The 24,137-nt window shown below is 41.2% G+C and overlaps 3 protein-coding genes across 7 annotated transcripts; 2 read left to right on the top strand and 1 right to left on the bottom strand.

The window, feature by feature from the left end:
- The first annotated feature begins 52 nt into the window (after window positions 1–52).
- On the top strand, window positions 53–1,924 carry rhno1 (RAD9-HUS1-RAD1 interacting nuclear orphan 1). Its single transcript, XM_026326707.2, has 3 exons — window positions 53–286; window positions 371–550; window positions 710–1,924. Exons 2-3 carry the CDS (start codon window positions 386–388, stop codon window positions 1,427–1,429), a joined length of 885 nt encoding a protein of 294 aa, XP_026182492.1. The 5' UTR covers window positions 53–286; window positions 371–385; the 3' UTR covers window positions 1,430–1,924.
- Window positions 1,925–2,271: 347 nt separating this feature from the next.
- On the top strand, window positions 2,272–19,995 carry tulp3 (TUB like protein 3). 4 transcript variants are annotated; one of them, XM_026327226.1, is made up of 12 exons: window positions 2,272–2,398; window positions 8,136–8,177; window positions 10,331–10,382; window positions 13,397–13,559; window positions 13,853–14,185; window positions 16,312–16,445; window positions 16,579–16,770; window positions 16,884–16,996; window positions 17,084–17,201; window positions 17,286–17,384; window positions 17,543–17,714; window positions 17,880–19,995. In XM_026327226.1, the coding sequence occupies exons 1-12, from the start codon at window positions 2,379–2,381 to the stop codon at window positions 18,011–18,013; spliced, it is 1,572 nt and encodes a 523-aa protein (XP_026183011.1). In that variant the 5' UTR covers window positions 2,272–2,378; the 3' UTR covers window positions 18,014–19,995. The 4 variants fall into 4 exon arrangements, with proteins under 4 accessions (XP_026183011.1, XP_026183009.1, XP_026183013.1 ...); XM_026327224.1 differs by lacking the exon at window positions 2,272–2,398 and adding an exon at window positions 6,265–6,355; XM_026327228.1 differs by lacking the exons at window positions 2,272–2,398; window positions 8,136–8,177; window positions 10,331–10,382 and adding an exon at window positions 10,799–10,924.
- A 707-nt stretch (window positions 19,996–20,702) lies between these two features.
- On the bottom strand, window positions 20,703–23,407 carry trim35-14 (tripartite motif containing 35-14). 2 transcript variants are annotated; one of them, XM_026327430.1, is made up of 7 exons: window positions 23,357–23,407; window positions 22,739–23,186; window positions 22,479–22,574; window positions 22,153–22,383; window positions 22,023–22,045; window positions 21,825–21,943; window positions 20,703–21,711 (listed from the first exon to the last, which is right to left on the bottom strand). In XM_026327430.1, the coding sequence occupies exons 2-7, from the start codon at window positions 23,159–23,161 to the stop codon at window positions 21,167–21,169; spliced, it is 1,437 nt and encodes a 478-aa protein (XP_026183215.1). In that variant the 5' UTR covers window positions 23,162–23,186; window positions 23,357–23,407; the 3' UTR covers window positions 20,703–21,166. The 2 variants fall into 2 exon arrangements, with proteins under 2 accessions (XP_026183215.1, XP_026183217.1); XM_026327432.1 differs by having other exon boundaries at window positions 23,390–23,405.
- Window positions 23,408–24,137: the final 730 nt, after the last annotated feature.

Here is a 24,137-nt window from a genome sequence, read left to right as displayed (position 1 = left end):
TCACTTTGATCATGTGACCTAAAATTGCACCAATAGCAGCCAGGCATAAAGAATCCGAAGGAACCAATCAGAAACGACAATGGTGGAGACCGGGAAATAATAAGTAGTTAACAAGAAGACGGAAACAAAAAGTCAAGATAGACAGAGATGATTGCATGGCGAAACTTTTATATGTCGATCAATTGATTAGTTGTAGGTATTGATGATGATAAAGTGAAGTAATAGACTACGAATGAAAACTTTACGTTTAAAGGTATACAAACGGCCGTGGACGGAAAACAGCAGAGTGAGTCTGGAAACAGTACAAGTCTGATATTTGAAACAGACGTTTCTTCTGATTTATTTATGTTTCATTTCACCTGGTGTTCAGGAATGATTTCTGTTAATGCCTCGTAAAGCACTAAAGTCAGACAAGCCTCCTTTGCTATTCGTCGAGCGGCCTTTGAGTGGAGCCAGAGTCCAAAATGCGCCAGAAGTCCGAGCTGCACTCAATCCTAAAGAATTTTTCACAGAGACCCAAGCACACAACAGCTCGTCTCTTACTTCTTGGGTACGTTTTTCGTCCATTTTGCGCACATTGTGTGCTGGGGCATGGCTAGGTGTCCTTGAGTATGCCTCTGAATGTGTTCTGCAGATAAAGCTGACTTTGCTATACAATTTTACATCTTTTAGATGTCACTGTCTGTCTACTGTACCTTTTATCTTTCAGGTGAGCCCACAGTTTAACACGTCACTTGCAGCTGCACCTCCAGTGAGACGAGGGAGGAGAAAACGCCAGCCTACCACAGGCATTTTTGAAGGTTGCACTCAGCTCTCAAGGAAAAACAGTGTGTGCAAATTCCCCTCATTGTCATTTCACACAAGCTCGAGAGGCCAGTCTAATCAACCAAAGACTACACACGTTAAGAACGCTACTGAGTCTGCTGTTGTGAGTGACACCAAAAATCAGCCACAGAGATCATGCCAAATCAAAAGGACAGTTTCAAGTGCACAGTATTTGGAAACACCCAAGAGACTGCTGGCCTCAGTCAGAAAAGGGAACGCAGAGGGGATTTCTGATGGTGCTGCATCCTCTAGCAGATGTTTAAATCAGTCTGAAACTCGGTCTGTTCAGGTGACAGAGAGATGCAGAATACCGGCAGAGGGTCCTTCAACACCTGCCTCCACTGAGTTCAACACCAGTGAGGTCAGCAGTATCGGTCCACCACCTGATATGGATACTCCAGAAGCAGTAAAGGAAGATTCTGTGCACTTGCAACTAGCTCAGCCATGTACACCACCAGGTAATCAGCCACCTGACATTTTGGTGGCTGACACACCAGAGAGGGATTATGGGGTGAAAGTGACCTGGAGGAGAAGGAGGAGTTTGATGTTACTGTTAAAAAAGAAGGGCCACCTCTCTGATTCAGATGTGCTTATTCACAGCTGATGTAAAGTCAGAAAGAAAAGGATTGGACCATTTATGTGGACAGAATAGTTTATATAAACTGTTTTATTGCACTGGACCTAAATATTCTAAAGTGATGATCCTGTTTCAGTTCACCGATTTATATATAAAATTAGTTAAAAAAACTAATTTTGTATCTGGTTGAACCTCATAATGATAAGTCAAGGATATTGTGAAATAACTCTCACTCACCATGTCTGCCTAGCCTTGATAGTTATGATTGAAAGAATAAAGTTACATGAAATATTAAATTAGAATGAAATTTTTAATGAATTATCTATGTCAAGATTTAGTAAAAATTGTTTAGTTATATTCATTCAAAGAATTGTTATAAAATTTTGTCAGTGACATGAAATCTTGAGTCACGGGTGTAAAAAAAAATCCAAGGTGCTCCTGAAGGATCATATCACTTTTTGGTGATTGTGAGCAAGACTATAATTAACAGTTTATTGCAAAAGAATAAACCTATTCATGCAAAAATAATCAATATACAGTACTTCCTATTTATTCTCTACACATACATATAAATGGGACCTTTTTTAAAGAGGAAGGACATGAGCTATTGTAACTATGTATTGATAGGTTTTCCATTGGGTTTCTTGAACTACGTGTTGTCATGGTTACCGGTTACAGTAGCCGAACAAACCTTTTTATATTTAATTTTGCTGTGACAATAAATTTGATTTTCATTGGTGTAGGACGAAAAAAGGAAAGGTATTTAAATAATAAAAATAAAAAAGCTTTATTTTTAGTCAACACTCCTCCCTCTCAGCAATATCCACCAATTCTACCTAAGTATTCTCTGGACCAATAGGAACGCTCCTTCTTAGCCTGCTCAGTAACTAAGGACCGAGATACCGAGTTTTCCTCAACCGCGTCCACAAAAAGTGCATGGCCACACGAGGATCTTCCCTAGCAACCGTGGATAAACATGAGTTACTACAGCATGAGGTGAGGTTAAAGAAACCCGGAGTGTATGCTGTGTCCGTACTAGCCTTAGTTCTCTTCGTTCAGCTTTGTAATGAGAAGCCGACCGGTGTGGCTGCTGTTTTCTTTTACTCGGAAAAACTTGTCGAGTCCAACTTTTATAAAGGCACCGTTGCTTATAGAGGTAGCTAGCGTTAGCGTGTAACGGTAATAAGCTAGCTATGGAATAACACAATTGACAGATAAAGTCAGTCGCCGTGTCTGGTTTTGCGTATTTTGGCGATGACTCTTACTCTTTGAATGCCACAAAAAATCTCCTCACGAATTACTTCACCGTTTAGCTGCACAGTAGGAAAAGGAAAGCATTCATCGTTAACCCACAGAGGCTAACGTTTTTAATAGTCTTTAGCTTTGCTCGCCGATAAATGTGTGTATCCTCCAGTGATTTGTATATAAAATGGGCTTCAAAAACATTGGGCGAACTCATCAAATAACTGTAAAATGGTTTTAGACGCATTTCTACGTAATAACCAGTCATTTTGTAATTTATTTACAAATGAAAGCATTTAAAAAAATAAATACACTCCCTTCCTAAATATGTATTTGAATGTAGGATATGTAGACATTATATTAAATGATCTACATCACAGATCGTTGTGATAAGGCATTCAGAGTCCGATTAGGCTCTGCTTTGAATGTAAGGACCAAGAAGCAGAAGGAAAAAAATGTTTGCATGTCATGTCTGAGCATGCCTTTGTTTATCCCCTCTACTTTCACGTCAAAGCATTGCTGTAGTATCATCCAAATGAGCTACAGAGTCACAGACCCAGTATGCTGAGTGATGAATCCAGTAAATGTGTATTTTTTGGTATGTGTTCTTAAATTTGGAAGTGACAGGAGGGATCAAACGCTAAACACACAGGAGTCACCTCAATATGCAGCATCGTATTTCCTGCAGCTTTCTTCTGAAATCCACTCTGCTGCTCATGTAAACAGGTGCTGGGTAAAAGGGTCGTATGTGTGTGTTTGTGTGTGCATGATGGAAGGTACTATACACAATTTCAAACACTCCATGTTTTAAAGTACTATACACAATTTCAAACACTCCATGTTTTAAAGTACTATACACAATTTCAAACACTGGGGCAGAGGTCTGCTTTCATTTTGCAAGGAGATAAAAATCAAAGTAGCTCCCACCCTTTCCTGTTACATTTCCAGTCTGTTTATTGATTTTATCTGTTTGTGGACAGGGGGTATCATTCAGGGCATAGACACAGAAAGCAAAATTCTGTTTATTACAGTTACAGCGATGCCAATAGAAAATGACTTGACAGCCTTGTTTATATTTTTTTCCAGATGTGTAACAAGACCTCATGACCTTGTAACTAATTAAGTTCAGTAATTTGAGCCACAGCTCTGTGGCCATTTGACCAGCACACCAGCTGTGATGTGCACCGCTCTGTAGGCTCAAGAACTAACCCACAGTTTGCATTACAGTTCACAGGTGGCTGAATCAGCATTCAGCTTCCTCAGTCTTGAAAAACAGTGAGGAGCTTTTCTGTTTTTTGTAAGTTCCACTGCCTTTTATTCAATTTCTAACAATTGTATTAATTACAATTGCTATCATCATGATTAATCATTTTGCCAGCGTGTCACTGTAGAGTTTTTTCCAAACCACAAGGGCCTGAATAATATGTTTCCCCTTTCTCTTTTACTGGTGTCTGCTGAGTCACTTGGCAGAGTGAAGCAGACACAAATTCTGAGTCTGTTCGCAGAGCTGGCACTTCTGCGGAATGACAGTTTTCATAACAGCATCCCGAGTGTAATGTTGTAAAGACTGCTTACATGAGTGTAGTGTTGAAGGTGGGAGGGTGATGGAGTTTTCTTGTCCATTGGTGCGCTGTGCTCAGATCGCCAGGTTTCCTTTGCACATGATCAAAGTCAGAAATGGGACATCAGTAATTTAATGTAAAATTATACATTATGTACAGAACTCCAGTTTTTTAGCTGAAAGGTAACGATAGCTAACAAATTTCTAAGTTGCTATTGCCGACAACTGACGCTAGGTCTGCCAGAGCTCTCCGATACTAACCATATTGGAATATCACTGAGCATCATCAGTGTCACAATCACAGAAGCATCCATTAGGCTATTAGTGTTTACAGTGTACAGTCTTTACCAAGTATAGCAGTGTACAGTGCCAGAGAGGCTGCTTTCCTTATTGTCACAAGAGTGAACAAGCAACTCCATTGCATTATAAACAGATTATTAATCAGCATTTCACTGGAATTGTCAGTACACTTGGAACATTTAATTGACCAGTGAGGTTTTGGCCAAACCTACTAACTGTATAATGTGTCTAACCCCCCAGAAAGGAATTGTTATCCATTGAGATCAGAAAACTATCTCGTCTGAAAATTATAACACCACCATTATAAATCAGTCAATTAACAATAATCTCCACAAGGATGTTGGTTGACCTCTACTGCTACAAGCATGGTTTGTGGTTGAGCTGTGATTTACTGTAGTTGTCCAGTGGATTCCAAACACATATGGCCCAGCAGGCCTGAGCAATCTGCTCTGTTTCTTATGCACTTAGAAACTGAAAAAAACATTTCTGGTATGTGTAATGGACTCACGTTCCCCTAGCTGTATGCACATTACATACATTTTACTAACATTATAGTATGCACTGCATGTTTGTCAACATAATGTTTACAATTAAAAGTTATGTTTGCTGTGATCAGTGCCATCTGGCTGCTTTTTCTCTAAGAGGATTCAAATGGACAGTAGCTGCTCAAGCTAAGTAAAGCATCATTACATTAGAGTCATGAATGGTGTCCTTTGGGGTCCCCAAGGGAAGTGGTATTATTACCAACTGTTGTAGCTTATTTCCATCATTTGTTTTGAGCTCAGTAATTACCCCCTCTGGTGAATGATTCCCATGCTTATCATCAAACGTATATGTCATTTTAGCACAGTCTCTCAGGACAAACATACACAAACAAACCCATCATTTTCTCCATGCCTTCTTTCTCTCCCTCTTGGAAATAGGCACAGAAGAACGATTAGGAGGCTCTGGTCTCCTAGCAACAAGATGAAGTTCCCCCCCACTATGTCGGGTTTTAGACAGAATAATCTATAGGTTTCAGTACATTGAGATACCTTTTTAAAAGAGTACTGTATATGTTGTATTATTGTGGGGAACGCAGACTGGAATGTCTTGCTCATCTGCAGACAGTTGAACATAGAATAATGCAGTAATGTTGACTAGGCTGCCAGTTTAGAAATGATGTGGGCTATTTAAAGCTCAATAAATTCCCACTATTGCATAAAACTGAGGTGCCAGACAGAATGCACGCTGTGGTTTGATGCATCCAGGCCTTTACATGAGTCAGAGGAAATGAACTGCGTCTGATTACTGAGCTTCTCAGAAAGTTTCTGGACACTAGTCATATAGTACAACATAGAAACTTAGGTGATAGGAACTAGTATAACTGATTGTTTTCGGGAGAAAATTACTTGATGTCACACAAACAGATTTAAACTGCTACCCGTTTAATTCATTTTTCAACTCTTTCATATAACATACAGACTTTACTCTGTCAAGGTTGATTTTTGCAATGCATTTGTAGTTAGGCCTATCACACCTATCCCTAGCTGAACTCTTGTGCATTACCTGAAGTGTGAAGTCATGGTAACTGCTCCAAGCCTCCCAGTCTCAGTCTGCCTTAGCACTGGTGGTTCTCACTCCCTTGGGTGGGACATAGCTACTCTTTCTGTGACATAATAGCAGAGATCTTAGAGCCTGCAGGGCTTACTGCTGGGTAGGACTGCACAGCACCGCTGAGCTCCAGAGTAAATGAAGATTTCTGTGATACCATAAATAGGAGAGCCCTGGACTAGCATTCCTGCAGCCGCATCCATGGACTCTGTAAAGAATGGTGGATCTCAGCCTGTCTACAGTCGCTGGTCATACAGGTAGCTGCATACCCAGGCATATATACATCAATATATATAACGATATATATATATATATATATTGTATGCTTTCTTACAGTTGATTTAAGTAGGACGAGTATTAGCTTTCTAAGGCATATTGGCCTCTAAGGAATGAGGATTGCAGAGTGGCATGTGCCAGGTTGGCAGTTAGTACTACTATAATGTTTCTGCCAGTCCCTGCTTCAGCCCTGTGGCCATTTGAATGGCTGACCTCGGTCAAAGATGTGCCATTCGCTCATGTTTCTGACACCATGTCTTTATTTATTCAGAGCATCAGTCTGTGTGAGGTAACCAGAGTTTGTCTGTCCAACTTGGGCTTTTGTGTATGTTGTTGGCTGCTTCATTGGTGTTTTTCAAAATTAAACCAGTTGAAATAGAGATTGGGTGTAGTGAGGGCAGCATTTCACAGTCTTGTCATTGAAGTGAGGTTGCCAGGTTTGGTGTATCTTTCCTGTACAGAAACATGTACCAAGACCTGTGCCCCTTGACTGCATCTGGTAACCTACTACTATAGCTATAGATGCTGCTGAGAATTTCTAGGCTGATGCCACAGTTAAATCCTTGTTCAGTTAAAAAAAAAAAGATTCAGCTTCCTCAGCGTGGACATACTCTTTGTTTAAGATAGAGATTTTCAGTTTGGCACAAATGAGCTATTTAAGTGTAATATTAAAGCCCACCAGAGACTGCCTGGTCTTAGTGGCAGATATGGTGCTTGTCCCTGTTTCATGCATGTATTTTGGTATAATTTTTGTCTTTATGGTAACCATGCTCGGAGTCATAGGGAATTAAGCATTTAATCTTATCAGTCCTCATTTAATTCTGTAGCCTCTCAAAGTTGCAAGCTAAATTGCCTGTGGCAGAAATTAAGTTACGCTCATTCAACTTTTAAATCCCTTTTCGAAGAGGTAAAGTGGAAGACTTTTAATTAAAATGAACAACAGACAAAATTGACTGTGTTCCAATAATAAGCTCCCTCTGGTTAATGTCATGCAATTTTTTAACAGCTTTGATACTGTCAACTGAACAAAGTCACTAGTCAAATAGTCCTCGTTTGCCCCATGATTCATATTAGATGTGAGTAAATATTCTAATTTTGATGTGCAGCTCAACAACAGTTAGACACCTTGGCCCCGTCCTCCGACACTGTGTAAATCTTTACGGCAAAGTGCTAAGGCACCCAATTACAGTGAAGCTCAACAACTGGCTGCGGGTTTTTAATCAGTGCTGGTGGAGGGGCGCTGTTGACGGAGCTGAAATCTCCATGGTTACCTTCGTCTGACACACAAGGAAGGGACAACGGTGGCGTGTTCTTGTCTTGTCACCCAAGCTGTGAGGCACTAATGAAACATTGATCACTCACAGCTGTGATGAGGCGCCCTGTAAGTGTGTGCGCGCATATGTGCATGTTTTCCAAGAGCACTCGTGGTAGAGGACACTCTCGCACCCCCAGCAGATTGAAGTGTTTATGATAATACTCTGAAGGATGTTGTCTTTTATTTACATTGCACCAGCTGTCCTCTGACTTCCTTACCAGTTCGTTTGACTTTATTAGATGAAAACTGTCCACTAAAAGTACAGTCTCTGTTAGCAAACAGACTGTGCCTTGTTAAATTCAAGCTACAGAAGAATCAGTAAAACCACACTGTGCTATGGAGTTTTATTCATGTCCCACAGAGTTCTTGACGTCTTTCCTTGTTTTATGTTCCACATGTCCTGTGCTTCTGGCTGCCTTGGTGCCAAATTGCCGTTTCCCCTGAAGACCCTCCAGCTCGGCCAGCTTCTCCTCTAACTCAACAGCAAGGTAGACAGTAATACACACCCCAAAACACACACCTTTTCTTTCACATCTGCCAGTTGAATTCCCTGATGATTCTGGACAGACAGAAGGGTGAATTAAACTCCTCCTGCTGAACCGTTGTAATTAAAGAGCATCATAAATTTAGAGAATGGCCAGCAGCCTTTGGTCTGTGTGAAGTGTGTGGCTGGGTGGCTTCTCCAATGATCCTTTACTCAGTGAACTCAGTTTTTTCCTGTGAAGGTGCTTACAGCAAAAAATGTATATGTGTAGGGCTGTGGTTAACTTATTTTTTTTACTGCTTAATATGCCAATTATTTTATTGATAAAATAGTCTATAATACTGCAACACCTGTTAAAAATGGCCAAGTGATGACAGGGAAAACATGTTGTGCTATATTAAAACTAACTACCATTAAAATCTTCTGGACTGAACAGACAAGAATCGCCTGACACAGTCAGATACAAGTCAGATACAGGACTGTGCCTGAGGCTGTAAATGTTATCGAAACTCTGATGTTGTAGTGTAGAGGATGTGTCTTAAGCCATTAATTTGTGCTTTGTAGCATTAATCTGATATTTATACATTGCAATTAATATTTGATATAATCACACTAGCTAGAGAACCATAGGTCTGTGATTCTGGTAATCCTTTGGTAAAATCACCTTTGGGAGAACAGACCTCAGGTGTCGCTGGTCACCTGTACAAATGAGACCCATCTTTTTCCTCAACTTTCTAAATGACAGTATTGTGTATGTGTAATTAAAGTCGTCTGTCATCCTCCACTGTCTAGCCCTTCTCCCTGTCACCAGCACCTGTTCTTAGGTGACATAAGGCTTTCCAGGGGACCCATCTGTTTGCCAGAGCCAACAGGGAGGTATAATTGGAGAAGGATTTATGACTGATGAAATGAAACACCGGTGTGAGATGACTCATTTTGATGGACGATGGTCAGATCATGACTCAACCCCATGCTGTTAGTTGGACTACAACTAATAATGTGGACATTTTCTCTGTGGGCTTCACAGAAGTGGAACTAGCTTATTAAAGCACTTGTGTGCCTCTTGTTATAAATGAATTTCCGGCACTTGGTATTCACTGACTGTCTTTTAGAGATGAGCTGTGATGAGAGCCACATTGGGCTTGAAGTCCTCAAGTAGTGTGTGTCACCACCTACAGAGGAGAGCTGTGGAAAGGGTGTACAAGAAGATAGAACAAGCGTGTGTGGATGAGCGAGTCAAGTGTCTATGATGCCATGACCTCAATTCTTCTTAGTGAAGAAATCATTTCAGTCCAGCAGAACATGTGATATTTAAAGATTTACTGGACAGGCAAAGTTGAGAGATATCAGAAATTGAGTCACTGACCCACACATCACATCAGCCCATTAGACTGAAGTTTCCGTGTTTGACAGTAACAGGGTTAGAGATACTCTGCCATGATAATACACACTCCTGCTGCTGCCCTTTTTCCTTCTCCCTGTATCTAAGCAACATGGGCCCAGTCCCTTCAGATAGGTGTCCAGGGTAAATGCCCAGAGGACCCAGAATGCAAGGCACTATCTCAGCTGGAGCCTTGTCCTTTCTCTTTTTTATTATACTTTCACAAACTTGTTTTGTTTTTTTCTGTCATTTGCAGAGAATGAGTCATTCATGTTTCTGACTGGAAAGTCATTGCTTGGCCTGTCATCATTTGGTTTTGAGTTCTATTCTGTGTAGGATCACTATTTGGATATTTAGGTGTTTTAATACTTTCTTCTTCTGTCCTGCTTGTGGTCAGCCAATCACAAGCAGGACAAGGAGATACAGTCTCAGATCAGGGTGGAAATAAGGGAAGAGAAAGTGAATTGGTATCTTCCATCTTCTGATTGACTGAACACACCTGATCCAGGTAATTAGCAGCATGTAGGGAAGGGGTAGTTGGAAAACAAGCAGGCCAGTGGCTGTATGATGAGCAGGGTTGCTGTCCACTAAAGGTCAACCCTTTTAATACCTTGAAATATCTTAACTGGTTTACTTCATATAAGTCTACAGGGGATAAAAAGTTAGTTAATGCAACAGCAGTGGTGCCCTCTACTGGTTTGAAGGATCTCAAATTCACTAGATGCTTTTACACATCAGTGTTTGACTCTTTCTGCTGTTTCTTCTTTTTCCCACAGTGGCATTGAAGTTGACAGTGCCAGTCTCATGCAGCAGAAGCTGGAAAAACAGGTATGAACATCATGCTTTTTGATGTTTCACACTTCACTTCTGTCTATTTCATTTCATTTTTTTAAGGCTTTGGTGTCTTTACACTTTTGTCATTGCACTTTCAAAGAATACCTGGTGTTGAATAGTTGTTATTTTTCATTAGTCTGATTACAGTTTCTAACACTTTCACGATGGTGTAGGTTGAAAGCTACTGGGTTCTGCTCAGTTGCCACCAAGGGGTGCCTACTGTTGGCAAGAGTAGCTTCAGCGTCATGCAGCAGTGTGTCAATTATTGATTGTTTTGGAAACCTGCACAGTCATTTGGTATTTTTGTGCTTACTTAATCCTGAAGCTGAATTGTTGCATTTATCACCTATTACCCGACAGATCCCCTCCTCTGTCACACATTTTCTTTCTTCTCATCCTTTCCTCCTGAGGCTCTGTAAGGTGCTTTATCCGAAAACCTTGCTCTGCAGAGCTGTGGTGTCGAGCTTTGAGTTAAGCTGGAAGCTAAAATCCACTATCTCACACTTGAGGTAGGCAGGAACAGGAGGACCAGATTGGTGAGTTCAAAGAAAGAGGGGGATTTAGTGCTAGAGTGCTTGGCTTTGTGTGCGTGTGTGTGTGTGTGTGTGTGTGTGTGTGTGTGTGTGTGTGTGTGTGTGTGTGTGTGTGTGTGTGTGTGTGTGTGTGTAAAAGCTAGATTCACCAGTAAATATGGTACATAGCTTTTACTCATTTTAGAATTATCCCACCATTTTAGTTGAAATGAAAAACACTGAGACAACAGTTCCAGGACTGTGGTCGTCTCTCACTTGCAGTGCTCCACCCAGCCTTCCTCTCTCTCTCTTCTCTCTCTCCTGCTGGAGAACTAATGAGCGCTGATTCAGTTAGCAACGGTGACCACGCGTACACTCACACACACACTTGCACTCCTTATTTTACTAAGCGACAGACCCCTTTTCTGCCAGAGGACCACATAGTGCAGTGGAGTCTGCTGGTTTGCTGATACTAAGCTCTGGAAGGGGAATGAGGGAGTGGGAGACAGAGCCATGCCCAGCAGGAGTGCTGCTGTCTGGAGGAGGACGTAGTTTCATTTGACCTCAAGACAAATGGGACCTTTAATCTTTTTTCTATAGAGAGACTTGAGGATGTCATTTGAACGGGTTGGTAACTTTTCTTTCTCTAATGTCTTTTACAATCTTTATCTGAGATACAAATCAAAATTCAGACATTCAGTAACCTTCAGCTGACAATGTTCAACTTTAACCTAAATTTCTCTGTGTGTGTGTTGTCCATGGCTTCATTTTTATGTCATGTAAATTAAATAACTGGTCGAAGATTGTGTTGGTATTTGAAGGTCTACACTTTTACCATGTTTTGGCTGTTACAGGAAGGACTGTGAATGCCTTAATGAAATCACATCCTGGTCTGAAAATACCAAGCACACAGTCTTTACAAAAGAACAGAATATACAATAGATTGGCCTAAAATAGCAACCAAAAGGGAAGACAACACAAACTGCCCAGGCTTTGATTATAGGCTTGCACTGTAAGTGTGGGCTTCAAGAAAATCTCTAAAATACAATGCTTAAAGACACACTATAGATCGCAATATATATATAGATATATATATATATATCTATATATATGTTTTGTAAATTGTAAAGTTTGGTGGTAAATAATTTGGCAGTATTACCACAACCTTTTATTACACTAATGCTGTTCAATATGAAAATCCTACTTTCCATCAATGTTTTATTCATTTGTGCCCCTTGCAGCCATAAAATCAGCATGTACATCCTGGTCCTTTTCGATCAGGGTCTTTGGAAATGATACCAGATCTAGGTCCAGACTATAAAACGAACAAATGTATTAGTAATTCTCTTACTATTACTTGAAATGATTTTTGACATTGCTTATGACTTAGTTCAGCATGTTTCTGTACTCCTTTTCCTCTTTGCACTCACATGAAGATTGTTTTTATGGTGCTGGTGATGTAGATATTTCACAATAATCCACTTCTTCACTCCTAACAGCAGCATCAGATGGAACTACAGTTGTACAGAGGCAAAAAGAGTCAACCAGAGAGAGCACAGAAACATCTTTTGAGTTCTAGAGCACAATGACTGATGAGTTATGAAAGCTTTTTGGTCTGGCAAATATGAGAGAGGGCCTCCTAGTCTCTTCCAACTCACTAAGCAGCATCACTAAACAGGGCTGGTTGTGCATTTGACGCACTAATTAATGCGCTTGCGTAATCCATTGGCTGTTTTGACCTCAGAGACTGTGGCTTGGGGAAAGTGGGGAAAGTACAACATGACCACAGTGAATTTCTTGTCTGCTGAAACCTCATCACAGACGCACCATAGACTGCATCACATTTTGTAAAAGCACTTATGAACTTCAGCGAGACTCTCACAGTTCACATTATTTTGGCTATTCATTGAACCCAATGAGTGTATGCAGAGGGTTTCACACCTGGGATAATTGATGGATTTTATTAAGCCTTTTATGACTTATTTGGCTTCGGTCTTCGTTCAAGTTGTTTTTCTCTTGCATTGCTTTGCATTATTTATTAAATCAGTTTCCAGTTGTCTACACTTTGGAAAGTGTTTCCAAGATTGCTCTTTATGTTATGCAAAATGTCTGTATATTGAATCTCCTAATCCTTTGAACAGGCCTGGACAGAATATAACCCTCTTGCCTTTCAGTTTAGGACCATGATTACAAAAACTGGCCTTGATTGGTGTTTAGCTGTGGTACCAATATGGCACTGCTGGATAGTGGATTACTCTGTTGGCACATTTTCAAAGGAAAATATATCCTCAGGGCCATTTGAAATACCTACTGATAGGCACACATCATGCATGCTAATGTAATTATACTCGGTCATGGAGTTGCTGTTCTCCATCTTGGATAAATCCTCTTAACCTCTTGTTTGATAAAAGCCTGTTATATATACATAAACTGTTTTTCCAGTCACTCGCTTTGAAAGGTCTCCATGCCAATTCTGTTCACCTGTTTGGTCCACAGAGGGCACTGCTGGAACAGAAACAGAGGAGGAAGCGTCAGGAACCTCTGATGGTCCAACCTAACACAGAAGCTCGGTCCCGGCGCTCCAGGACACGGCGTGGTGAGGAGCAGGCCCCGCTGGTGGAGTCTCAACTCAGTATCACCAATGATGTCATTGTGGATGGTAAGGGAAACAGCTGTCACCTGTGTTTTATTATGTTGCATCATTTCTACAGGTGAAGAATATTGTTTGTCATATCATTTAAAAACACCTGTACATTTTCACCTTTATTTCCTATTTGCAGAACAAAATGACACATTCTGTTGATACTGTAAAACAAACACTATAGAAAGTTAATGCTACAAGTGTCATGTTCAGGTTTCTGTTGGCTTCAGTTCAGGTTTATGTTTGAGGTACAGCCTCAGCAGCATGGAAACATAAGCAAATCAATGACTTACAACTTCGTTCTCTTGTAGGTATTGATGGCCCAGCAGCATTTTTGGGCCCAGAAGCTCCTGATTTGGGAATGAAAATCCAAATCCTGTCAGTTAGCCAGTCCCAGTCCCAGTCCCAGTCCCAGTCCCAGTCCCATCCCCATCCCCAGCCCCAGTCCCAGTCCCAGGCCCAGGCCCAGGCCCAGCCCAAGTCCAAGTCTCAGCCTCTGCCTCAACCTCAGCCACAGCCTCAGTCCCAGTCCAAGTCTCAGTCCCAGCCTCAGTCCCCTGCTGCCGAGGACCCTGAGAGAGATGGAGACACTGAGACGCTGATAGAGTCCAAGACAGATATCCAGGAACTGCTGCAGAAACAAGGTGGGTCCTGGCAGAACTTAGCACCTGGGTGTTAGACAGGGGTCTACATTGTATGCGATAGTCCCTGAGCTGAACAGCTAACAGGTTGAGTGGATTCTGTACGAGCCTGCTTTGTGTTGACGCAGTCAGTAATTTACCCGACTCTACATTAGCTGCTATTGTTTAGCAAGCCAGACTTTTTTTTTTTAACACCCTTAGAATTTGAAGAGCTGTCCTGCTGTATTATGAAATAAGGATACAGGCAGTGGTGTGATTGATGGTGACGCAGTGAGAAATGGGTCATTTAATAATAGGCCAAGGCATTGTTCACACTGCAGTGCTCATCTATGGCATCATTACAGCTCCTGCCACCCACACTCACCAGCAAGCTAGCATGGATTTCTAAAGTTTATGGGAGATGTATTAAAACGAAGCCCCATGGGTTTGTGGACTTTTTCGCTCCACCTCATTTTCTCCACCATAAAAACGAGTCCCATTGTCACATTATCGGTGGTGGAGAGCCACAATTAAATCACAAGCTGCTATAGTTATTGTATCTCTTTTCATGGGCTTTAGTGTGACGTGATGCAGCTGTAGCAAATGTCATTGTCCCTTTCAATAATGCAAGGTCTCGTTGTTAATGTCAGCCCAGTTTAGCTTAGGAATATGTCCTCAGGAGTTCCAACAGGTATTTTTGGCTTCATGTCCTCTAACCCCTGAGGAAACAGAAGAAATTGAAATTTTGAGGTACATTCATATTTAATCAGATCATTTAATCAAAATCTGTGTTGCTGGCTGGCTGTGAAATGTAATTTCTTGAACTGCTGTGCGGTAATTATTGTGTGGGTGTGTGTCTTTTTTGCTTTTAGTTAGTAGGTTGTTGGTTAGCCCATTACGTCCTCTCTGACATTTGCAGATGGTTGATTTCATCAGCCACTCGCTCACACGGCTTTGTTTGGTGTTTTAATTGGAGCCCTGGAGTCACTGTTAGAGGGACTCTAACATGCACAGTCTGTATTTCATGATGGCTCCTTCTTTCTCTCAGGAATAGTCACATATCCATGGTTCATCTCTTGTATAATCCACCAGTATAAATATTGTGTGTGTCTGTGCTGTCTGTTGTATTATTCATCTTGCTTAATGTGACACAGGCAGACGTCCCACCCCTACCTCATTCTGATGTGGTGGCAGACAGTTGAGATCAGAGCTCTTTTGTCTGCCAAGTAGAAAATGTGTGTTATGAAGCAGGCTTTTGGTTTTGGTCTTCATTTATTCACGTTGCAGTAATTTTGCAATATGCAATATTTTCTTCCCATCACATTGTTATAATTAATGTCTTCATTGGCTGAGCAGTTTAATCCCAGTTTAAAATGTTCTAGTAGTATACATCTTTATAAACAAGGTTCCACATAGTGGTTGCCTTCAGACAGCTCATTAAAGTAGACTATAGCTGCAGCCAGGTGTTGCATCCTAGCTGATAAATCCAATTATCAGTGAAGAGACAGTTGTCTCAAGGGGTCGAGAACTGCTGTGTGGCTGTCAGCTAGGCCCATTTGCAGCCTCATGACTGCATAGAGCTGCACAAGCACACAGATGTAAGACATAGACATCAGCCTCATCGCTTGATATTAATCTCACTCATGCAGAAACTAGAAAAAAGATGCATTGGCTGGGACAGGTAAGGCTTCAGTTGAGGCCACTAGCCAAATGTGACCTTTGCTGAACTGAATTCTCATGTTGTTCTGTTTGATAGGAAGCAATTCAGAATAGCTCAGTTAGATCCACGAGTCCTGTCAAAAACTAAGCTCACTACTCCTCCTTTATAAAATGGCCTGCTGGATATTTTGGAGAAATATAAAAAGGAGTGACTTTAACTGCATTGCTTAAGTATTGCATCACTTACTGAGAAATGTTTTATATATCAAAGATCACAGATGAACCAAAAAACTATAAAATACACCTTAGGGACATTTTTGTACCAAAACTGAAGAAACCCCTGAGAAGAAATAAAACGAGCTGTGAGATTCATTTATAGTTGGTAATATACTCAGAGCCTGCAGGACTCCTTTTCCTCTTCTCTCTGGAATAGCTTTCCAGCATGGAAATGGTTCGCGTCATTAGAGCGCTCTCATTTTCTCCCTCACCAGGTCTGTGTGGCAGCATGAACTTCGATGAAGTCAGCGAGAACGAAGACGATGTGGAGGAAGAACGGGCAGAGTCTCTGTCCCCTCACACAGACAGCACCAGACCTGGCTCTGCTGCCAGTGGCAAAGACGTTGCAGTGAGTAGCCCGGTGGATTTACTCCTATGCTGGCCTCTAACATAGACTACAGACTGTAATCTCAACCCCAGATACATCAATCAATAGCCTGTAAAAAAAACAAAGTCAAGCCTGTACTTGTCATTCTGCCCAGGAGGTTGTAGCCCCAGCATCAACCACAGCAGAGAGCACGTTAATTGATGTGTCCAATCTAGAGGAGTTTGTCTTGCGTCCAGCTCCACGAGGCGTCACTGTTAAATGTCGAATCACCCGGGACAAGAAGGGTATGGACCGCGGCCTCTACCCGACCTATTTCATGCACATGGAGAGAGACGATGGCAAAAGGGTGAGTCTGAGCGACGAAGCAGAAGAAACGCCATGCAGTGGAAGGGGTGTCTCAAACATCTCGATAGTTAAGTACATTTATATTTAAACAGAAAGCTCTGTCTGTCTTTCCAGGTGTTTCTGCTGGCAGGAAGGAAGAGGAAGAAGAGTAAAACATCTAACTACCTGATTTCAGTGGATGCGACTGATCTGTCACGTGAGGGAGAGAGCTTCATCGGTAAACTGAGGTAAATCTGCTTCCTCTTAGGTGTCTACAGTGTCACTTTAGCTCAAGTGTTTAAAGTGCATTTCATCACCAGTGTGTATTCTTACAGGTCCAACCTCATGGGCACCAAATTCACAGTGTATGACAACGGAACCAATCCCTGCAAAAACCCTGGGACTTTGCTGGAGGAGAGCAACACACGACAGGAAGTGGCTGCCATCTGCTATGTGAGTGAATGACAAAGACAAGCCATGTGTTTATGGTGTCCCTGTTGATTCGTTTTATTAAGTGAGATTGTCACACTCTGACAGGAAACCAATGTTCTGGGATTCAAAGGACCACGTAAAATGACTGTAATCATCCCGGGCATGAACATGAACTTTGAGAGAGTCCCTGTAAGACCTCAAAATGTGAGTCTGGTGGTGCTGTGATGCCCCCTCATTCAGCAATTTTTGTATGTGCATGTATTTTCAACAAAATATACTGTTAGGACTATGATAGCCATGTTGTAGAGCTGTTTGTCTGCAACCAAAACTAACAAATGAAGATGTTTGTGTTTATTTGACAGGAGCAGGAGAGCCTCCTCAGCAGGTGGCAGAATCACTCACTGGACAATCTGATAGAGTTGCACAACAAGGCCCCGGTGTGGAACGATGACACCCAGTCTTATGTGCTGAATTTCCACGGCCGTGTCACTCAGGCTTCTGTGAAGAACTTTCAAATAGTTCACGACAACGACCGTAAGTATTTCCATCAGTGCAGATCTCTCTTCTCGGGGCATCACCCATTCAACAATAGGATGAAATCATTTTGCAGAGAGAGCACATGGACATACTACTCATGCTCATATGAATGATTAATGAGCAGTGTGATCCACTATGATTGTCTGTTTCCCCTCACTCCAGCCGACTACATTGTGATGCAGTTTGGCAGAGTGGCTGAAGACGTCTTCACTCTGGACTACAACTACCCCATGTGTGCTCTTCAAGCCTTCGCTATTGGCTTATCAAGCTTCGACAGCAAGTTGGCCTGCGAGTGAACCTTCTGCTTTATTTCCACACGACCACTTCTCCTGTGTGTTCCCAAATGTCAGTGCACGTCAACAGCATCCCTGCTTCCATCATCAGGAATCGATTCATACAGGTGACAGAAAAAAACAAATGTGGGACTGAAATGAAGACATTGGTCAGAGGGGGTCGGCACTTTGTTATGAAATCCAGCAGTGGAGGCTGGTTCTTTTTGCCATGTCAGTTTTCTCAGCCGTCTTATGTGCACCTCTTTGACAATGTGGAGCTAAAGAGACGACACTCTTATCTTCCTCCCCATGACTTGATATCATTATGTGCACATGTGTACCAACTAAAACGGAAAATCAAAGCCAAGTGCACAGCTGTCCTCTGTGACAGGTGTTGTTGTTAGACACCTGATGCAAAAAAAAATATGTGTATTATTCCTTTATTTACTGTTGCCTTTAAATTTAGCTTCACTCAGTGTTTTTAGTGCTGTAGCTTTAAAAAAGTTCATGTCAACTGAGAAGTCCCCTACTGAGCAACTGTTTTGAATTGTATATCAGCATGGCCTCTGGCGCCACCTGCTGGTCAAACTGGAGATTTATTTTTTTTGAGCCTGCACAGAAAAGCGAAGTTGTTTTTCCCCCCTCTGTCCAACAGTCTGGTGTGTAATGAGCCTTACAGTCTTGCTGCTGGTGTTGCTACAGAACTTTATCTTGTTTACATCTGTAAAATGTAAATGTGGTTGTATGATTTAATCTGCCATCATCGTTGACTCATTTTGAGGTCAACTTTTATTATCATGTTGTCACCGCTCTCTTTTTTATTCATGCTTGGAAGGTGCGTTATTATTCAGAAAAAGCCTGTCATGTGGTGTTTGTGTTTTTCGTGAGTAAGTCTAATTTTATCTTGTGAATTTTCTTTATCTTAGCAAGTTGGGTTATTAAAAATTAAACAAATGCAGAATTGCACATTTTAAGAGAAGGAATATGCATACTTATATAAAAGACATTGTAATGCCTTGTTATTGGATTTATTCCTGTTTTTTAAAAAAACACTAAGTGTCATTTCAAGACAAAACATTTGAAAACAATGGACACAAGTTAAGCACTGATAAACTACACAGTGCTTATATGTTCTTGGCTGCAAAAATAGACGTTTTCCAAGATTGTGATGTTTTCAAACAGACTCTACACAACATCTACTGTACCCGCACCCCAGTTAGGTGACATTTTATTGAGTTGAGACTATGCAGGGGCACAGTCACAAAATCGAACTCCTTCTTAAGGGAAACTTAAGGGAAATCAGTAGCATCAATAGCATCCTTTATGAGGCTTTATGTCATCACTAAATGTCTCTAATATTCAGTCCTTTCTGTATACTTTATGTCTATGAAGGACATAAACACAGAACTGCGACAACATGTGTAGTCTCCATATTTACTGTAATTACTGACTCGGAGTCAAACGGTAAATAATTTGGAGTCATTGTTAAAGCAAAAGTCTTCATTGGGATTTCCTGATGAAGATATTTCTCACACTTAGTTGTGATTGCCCTTTTAGGCTCAGAGTAACTGTTGGTTTTACATGCAAACTCATTATCTGGTTAGTTTTAAAGGGATTAATAATGTTATAAATATTTTCAAAATACCTGTGCCAGGCATTTATGGGTATCTGTTGTGTGATTTTGTACTGTGGAGAAAGCATGCAATTATGTTTTAAACAGAGGAAAAAAGATTTATAGAAAATATTCTGAAATATATGCTTTTACTACAAGAGATTTAAATGAAACACATTCCATAAACATTTTGTGTATTTTAACAGATGGAAATAAAACAATGGTCAGATGATCAAACTTTATACATGAATGTATTCCATCAGCAGCTTATTTTCATAAAAGTGACAACTGTCAATTTGATTCAGAACAACTTAAAGGAAAAAAAACAATGTATGTATCCCCATCCATGTAAAATGTTTGAATAATCCAAATAAAGACATCCTGAAAAATCAAATGCTTCACATGTTTTGAACATTAATTTGAACATTTTCACTGCTTTTACGTTTGTTGTTTTCAAGTTGAAGTTCAGTGAACTGCTATTGTACATTTTATTTAACAATTTGAAGTTGTTGCAACTGCAAGTGGTGAAATTTGATGACATTTCAGGTCATTTTACAGCTGGACACCTTTAACAGCGTTAGAACAGGTAAGTTACGTTACCCTTATTAGTCCCACAGTGGGGAAATTCCATTACCACCCAAAGTGCACACACACAGCAGTGAACACACACCCGGAGCAGTGGGCAGCCCGGGGAGCGGTTGGGGGGTCTGGTGCCTTGCTCAAGGCTCTCACCTCAATTGTGGTATTGAAGGTGGACAGGGCGCTGGCTATTCACTCTGTCCCACTGACAATTCCTGCCGGACCTGAGACTCGAACCTGCAATTTTCAGGTTACAAGTCTGACTCCCTACCCACTAGGCCTTTTTCATTGAAGTTCCACCTCTTTTGGTAGGTCTCTGATAAAAAAACTACAAACATGGTGGGTTTGTCTATTTTGTCCATGCAGGTATCAGAGACAGTACAGACTGCTTATGGAGTGTGTTTCACAACACCACAAGGTGAGAGAAGAATGTCAGTCACACTTCTAACATTCACCTTCATTCATGTTCACCGAGGCCATAGACTGGATTTGCAGTTTTCACAAAATTCAGGGAAATCACGATATTTTCAAATGATTTATTTTTAAATTAGCACTCTCACATCTCAGTAACATCATTAGTATTTTTGACTTAAAGCATTTAGAGTTTGTGACAACGACCGTAAGTATTTCCATCAGTGCAGATCTCTCTTCTCGGGGCATCATTCATTCAGAGAACTGTGACCAACACCCAGCGTTTGACATGCACATGAAAAATAATTTTCAAACTAGAATCTATAAAATTCAGATTTTGTATTTTTAACAGGTCACAGTGTATCAGCATATAAAGTACAAGGTAAAGTTTTTGCAGCCACATTCAAACGTCAACAGCTCAGACAATCACTTCTAGAGAAACAGTGGGAAATGTTATAGTAGTTCAAAGTGCAGGGATCACACGTACACACAGTAGTTGTTGCATTTTAAACTAAAAAAGAGAACAACAGCAGACAAACTGTTCTTTTGTGCTGAAAACAGGTTGGACTGTACTATCAGCAGTATTCACCAGTCTTCACAGTAACCTCCTGTGGTTCCACGGTCAAAGGACACTGCTGGCAGCCCACCCAGAAGTATGGAAAGACTTTCTCAGTGATGGCGTACTTGAAGGTATAAATGTGTGTGTTGTCCTGTGGGTCGTGAAAAGACACCTTGCCTTTGCCACAGTCCAGCATCACTCTGATTCTCTGCGGGTTCCTCTTCAAGTTAAGTCGTGTTAAAGGAGAAGTACCTGCAAAGTACATTTTGTGGTAAAAGTACACACACAGATAGCCGTTCGTCAGCACTGAAGACACTTTCTCTTTTCTCTGGACAGATTCCTTGGCCACGCCAACAACCCATGCTGTGTTCTCGCCTACGTTGACGTCCCAGGCATGCTTCCCTGAGGTGAAGCCCTCGCAGCCCAGCACGCCGGTGTCGGGGTCGAACCTCTCCGGGTTGTCGGGCAGCTTCTGTTTCTCATCACTGTCACAGACGCTGGTGAGGTCGTCTGACAGGACGAGCCATGGGGCAGCGGTGTTGGGGTCCAGAGTTACTGGGGCTGCAGAAAACAGGTGGATTGTCAGCATCACAACCTTCTCTCCACCTCGGGACACCGCGACGCAAGTGAAACTGCAGCCACAAGTTTAATGAATAAATACTACAGATACTCACTGTATTTGATGATTTTATTCATCTTCTTCCAGACATCAAATGCCAGGGAGCCCATATATTTGGCCACATCTATAAGAGCTCCAGGAGATATAACTGAGTCTTCAACTGGACAGTTGGTGCTACAGAACGAAAAGCTGTTTATTTTGCGTGTTATGAATAAAACAAAGTAGAAAAGTATAAAAGCATGTTTTTTTTTACCTTGCTAGTGTCGTCTTGCATTTCTGAGAAAAAAAAAAAAAAAAGGCAAATTAACTATATATATATATATATTTGAAGAACCCTTCTATGCAAGTATCCATGCACTCACTCATATTTGAAACAAACTTACATGAAGGAGGGAGATGCCATCTAAAGTGATCTCTTCCTCTAAGACTCTGATGGACGCACACACAGATGTTATGTTTCGTTCCATATCTTCAATCTTCTGCCTCATCTCTCGACTCTTCTGCTCTTCCTCCGCCCTCAACGCTTCCAACCTGGCTTCCTCCTCGGCCCGAAGGAAGTTATGCAGCTGTTCAAATTCCTCATGAGTCCGCCTTTGCACAAACTGAGCCTGGGCCTGAAATAAATCTTGCATCAGTACGGCTTGGAAATGACCTGGCACAGCCTGTATGATTTTTTTGATTAGATATATCACCATAAACAGCACTACACCTGAATATGTGACACGGTGTCCTCATAGTTTTTCTTCATTTTGTCAAAAGTGTCCCTCTTTTCCTGCAGTGAGCTGAGGGCTGACTTCATTTTCTCCTAAAGGTTAAGAGAAAACTCATTTGAAGGCTTGTTGAATAAAAATGGATCAATCTAACTGTAGTTTGAAAACATTTTAAACATAAGTGAAACTAAACCTCTAAACCTATATGTCATTATTTCACAATAGTTCTGCATTTATGTCTTGAAGTCAAAGTATTTACCTTCACATCTGCAATGGCTTCACTGACCGGACAGCAGTCGTGCTGTTTGTGCTTCTTTGAGGTGTGGCATACGACACAGATCGGCTCCTTGTCCAGCAGGCAAAAGAGCTTAAGCTTCTCCCCATGGTGGGGACACATCTCTCCTGGCTCACAGTACAGATCCCCCACCGTCTCCTCCAGACCCTCACTTTCCTGGACATAAGACTCACACAGGTTCCTCAGGGTGAGACTGGGCACGGGGTCATCCACGCTCTGGCTTCTGCACAGGGGACAGTCACGGCTTTGTCCCTGTCCAGTCCAGTACTGCTGGAGACAGGGTGCACAGAAACTGTGGCTGCACTTAAGGACCACTGGGTCCCTGAAGATGTCGTAGCATATAGGACAGGAGAGGTCCACCTGTGGGAGAGAGAACCTGCCTGCCATTCTCACACTTAGAGCCTGGTTTACTCTGAAAACGAAAGTAGGACAAAGGTATAGATGCTGATAAAAACACAGACAACTGCTCTATAATCTATTTACCTACATATTCTACTGAACTAGGATCAGTGTTTAGAGAGTTAGAGTTATTACTACACACATAAATGACCATGTTCTGATATAGACAAGTCACAAACATACCTGACAAACAGAGCCTGTGACAGAAATACGTACCTAACTGTGAACACTTCCTGCTTCCTACTGTAGTGAGTCACTCAAAGGGGGTGGAGTTTCAGAAGCAGAGCAGCCATTTTTAACCCTTTACTAACGGTCATGTCTTCACACTCCTTTTTTTTCCTCCTGAATCTCTGTGTATATTTACCTGTTCAGGGCTTAAATTGGATTTATAATCATTAATAATAATAATAATAATAATAATAGTAATAATAATAATAATAATAATAATTAATAATAGTAATAAAAAAACAATAACTCCATTCCCATTTCACAATATACAAATAAAAGACTGTATGTATGTTAATGTAGAGGAAAATCTAAATAATGACATACAGTCAAACATGAAAATACCTTCATTATAAAACACTGAATGTACTTTATAGCCCCATCACACCTTTTCTGTATCTGCTGCTATTTTTGTGTCGACAGAGAAAGAGGAGACTGCTCACTGGGGTTCTTACTCCTTGATAAGTAAATGAAGGATGAACCTTAGCACCTCAGTGAGCAGACTCCATATTTCTGTATCTGTTATTCTGTCTACATGTAGTCCCATTGTACCCACAGCCAACTGACTTCTGTGATTGTAGTTTGATTAACTGAAGGCAGCTGAGGCATCATGTTTCATCCTATCTTTCCTCCGGTGTTTGATTAGAGGCCTGGACTCTGACCAGGTCAGTGTTACCTTTTGAAGAGGAACAAGAACTGTAGGCCAGAGATGCTCCTGACAACTTTGCATTTAAACCCA

Source organism: Mastacembelus armatus, chromosome 23, assembly GCF_900324485.2.
Source record: "Mastacembelus armatus chromosome 23, fMasArm1.2, whole genome shotgun sequence".
NCBI classification, from domain to species: domain Eukaryota; kingdom Metazoa; phylum Chordata; class Actinopteri; order Synbranchiformes; family Mastacembelidae; genus Mastacembelus; species Mastacembelus armatus.
This window is presented reverse-complemented; position numbering and strand designations above follow the sequence as displayed.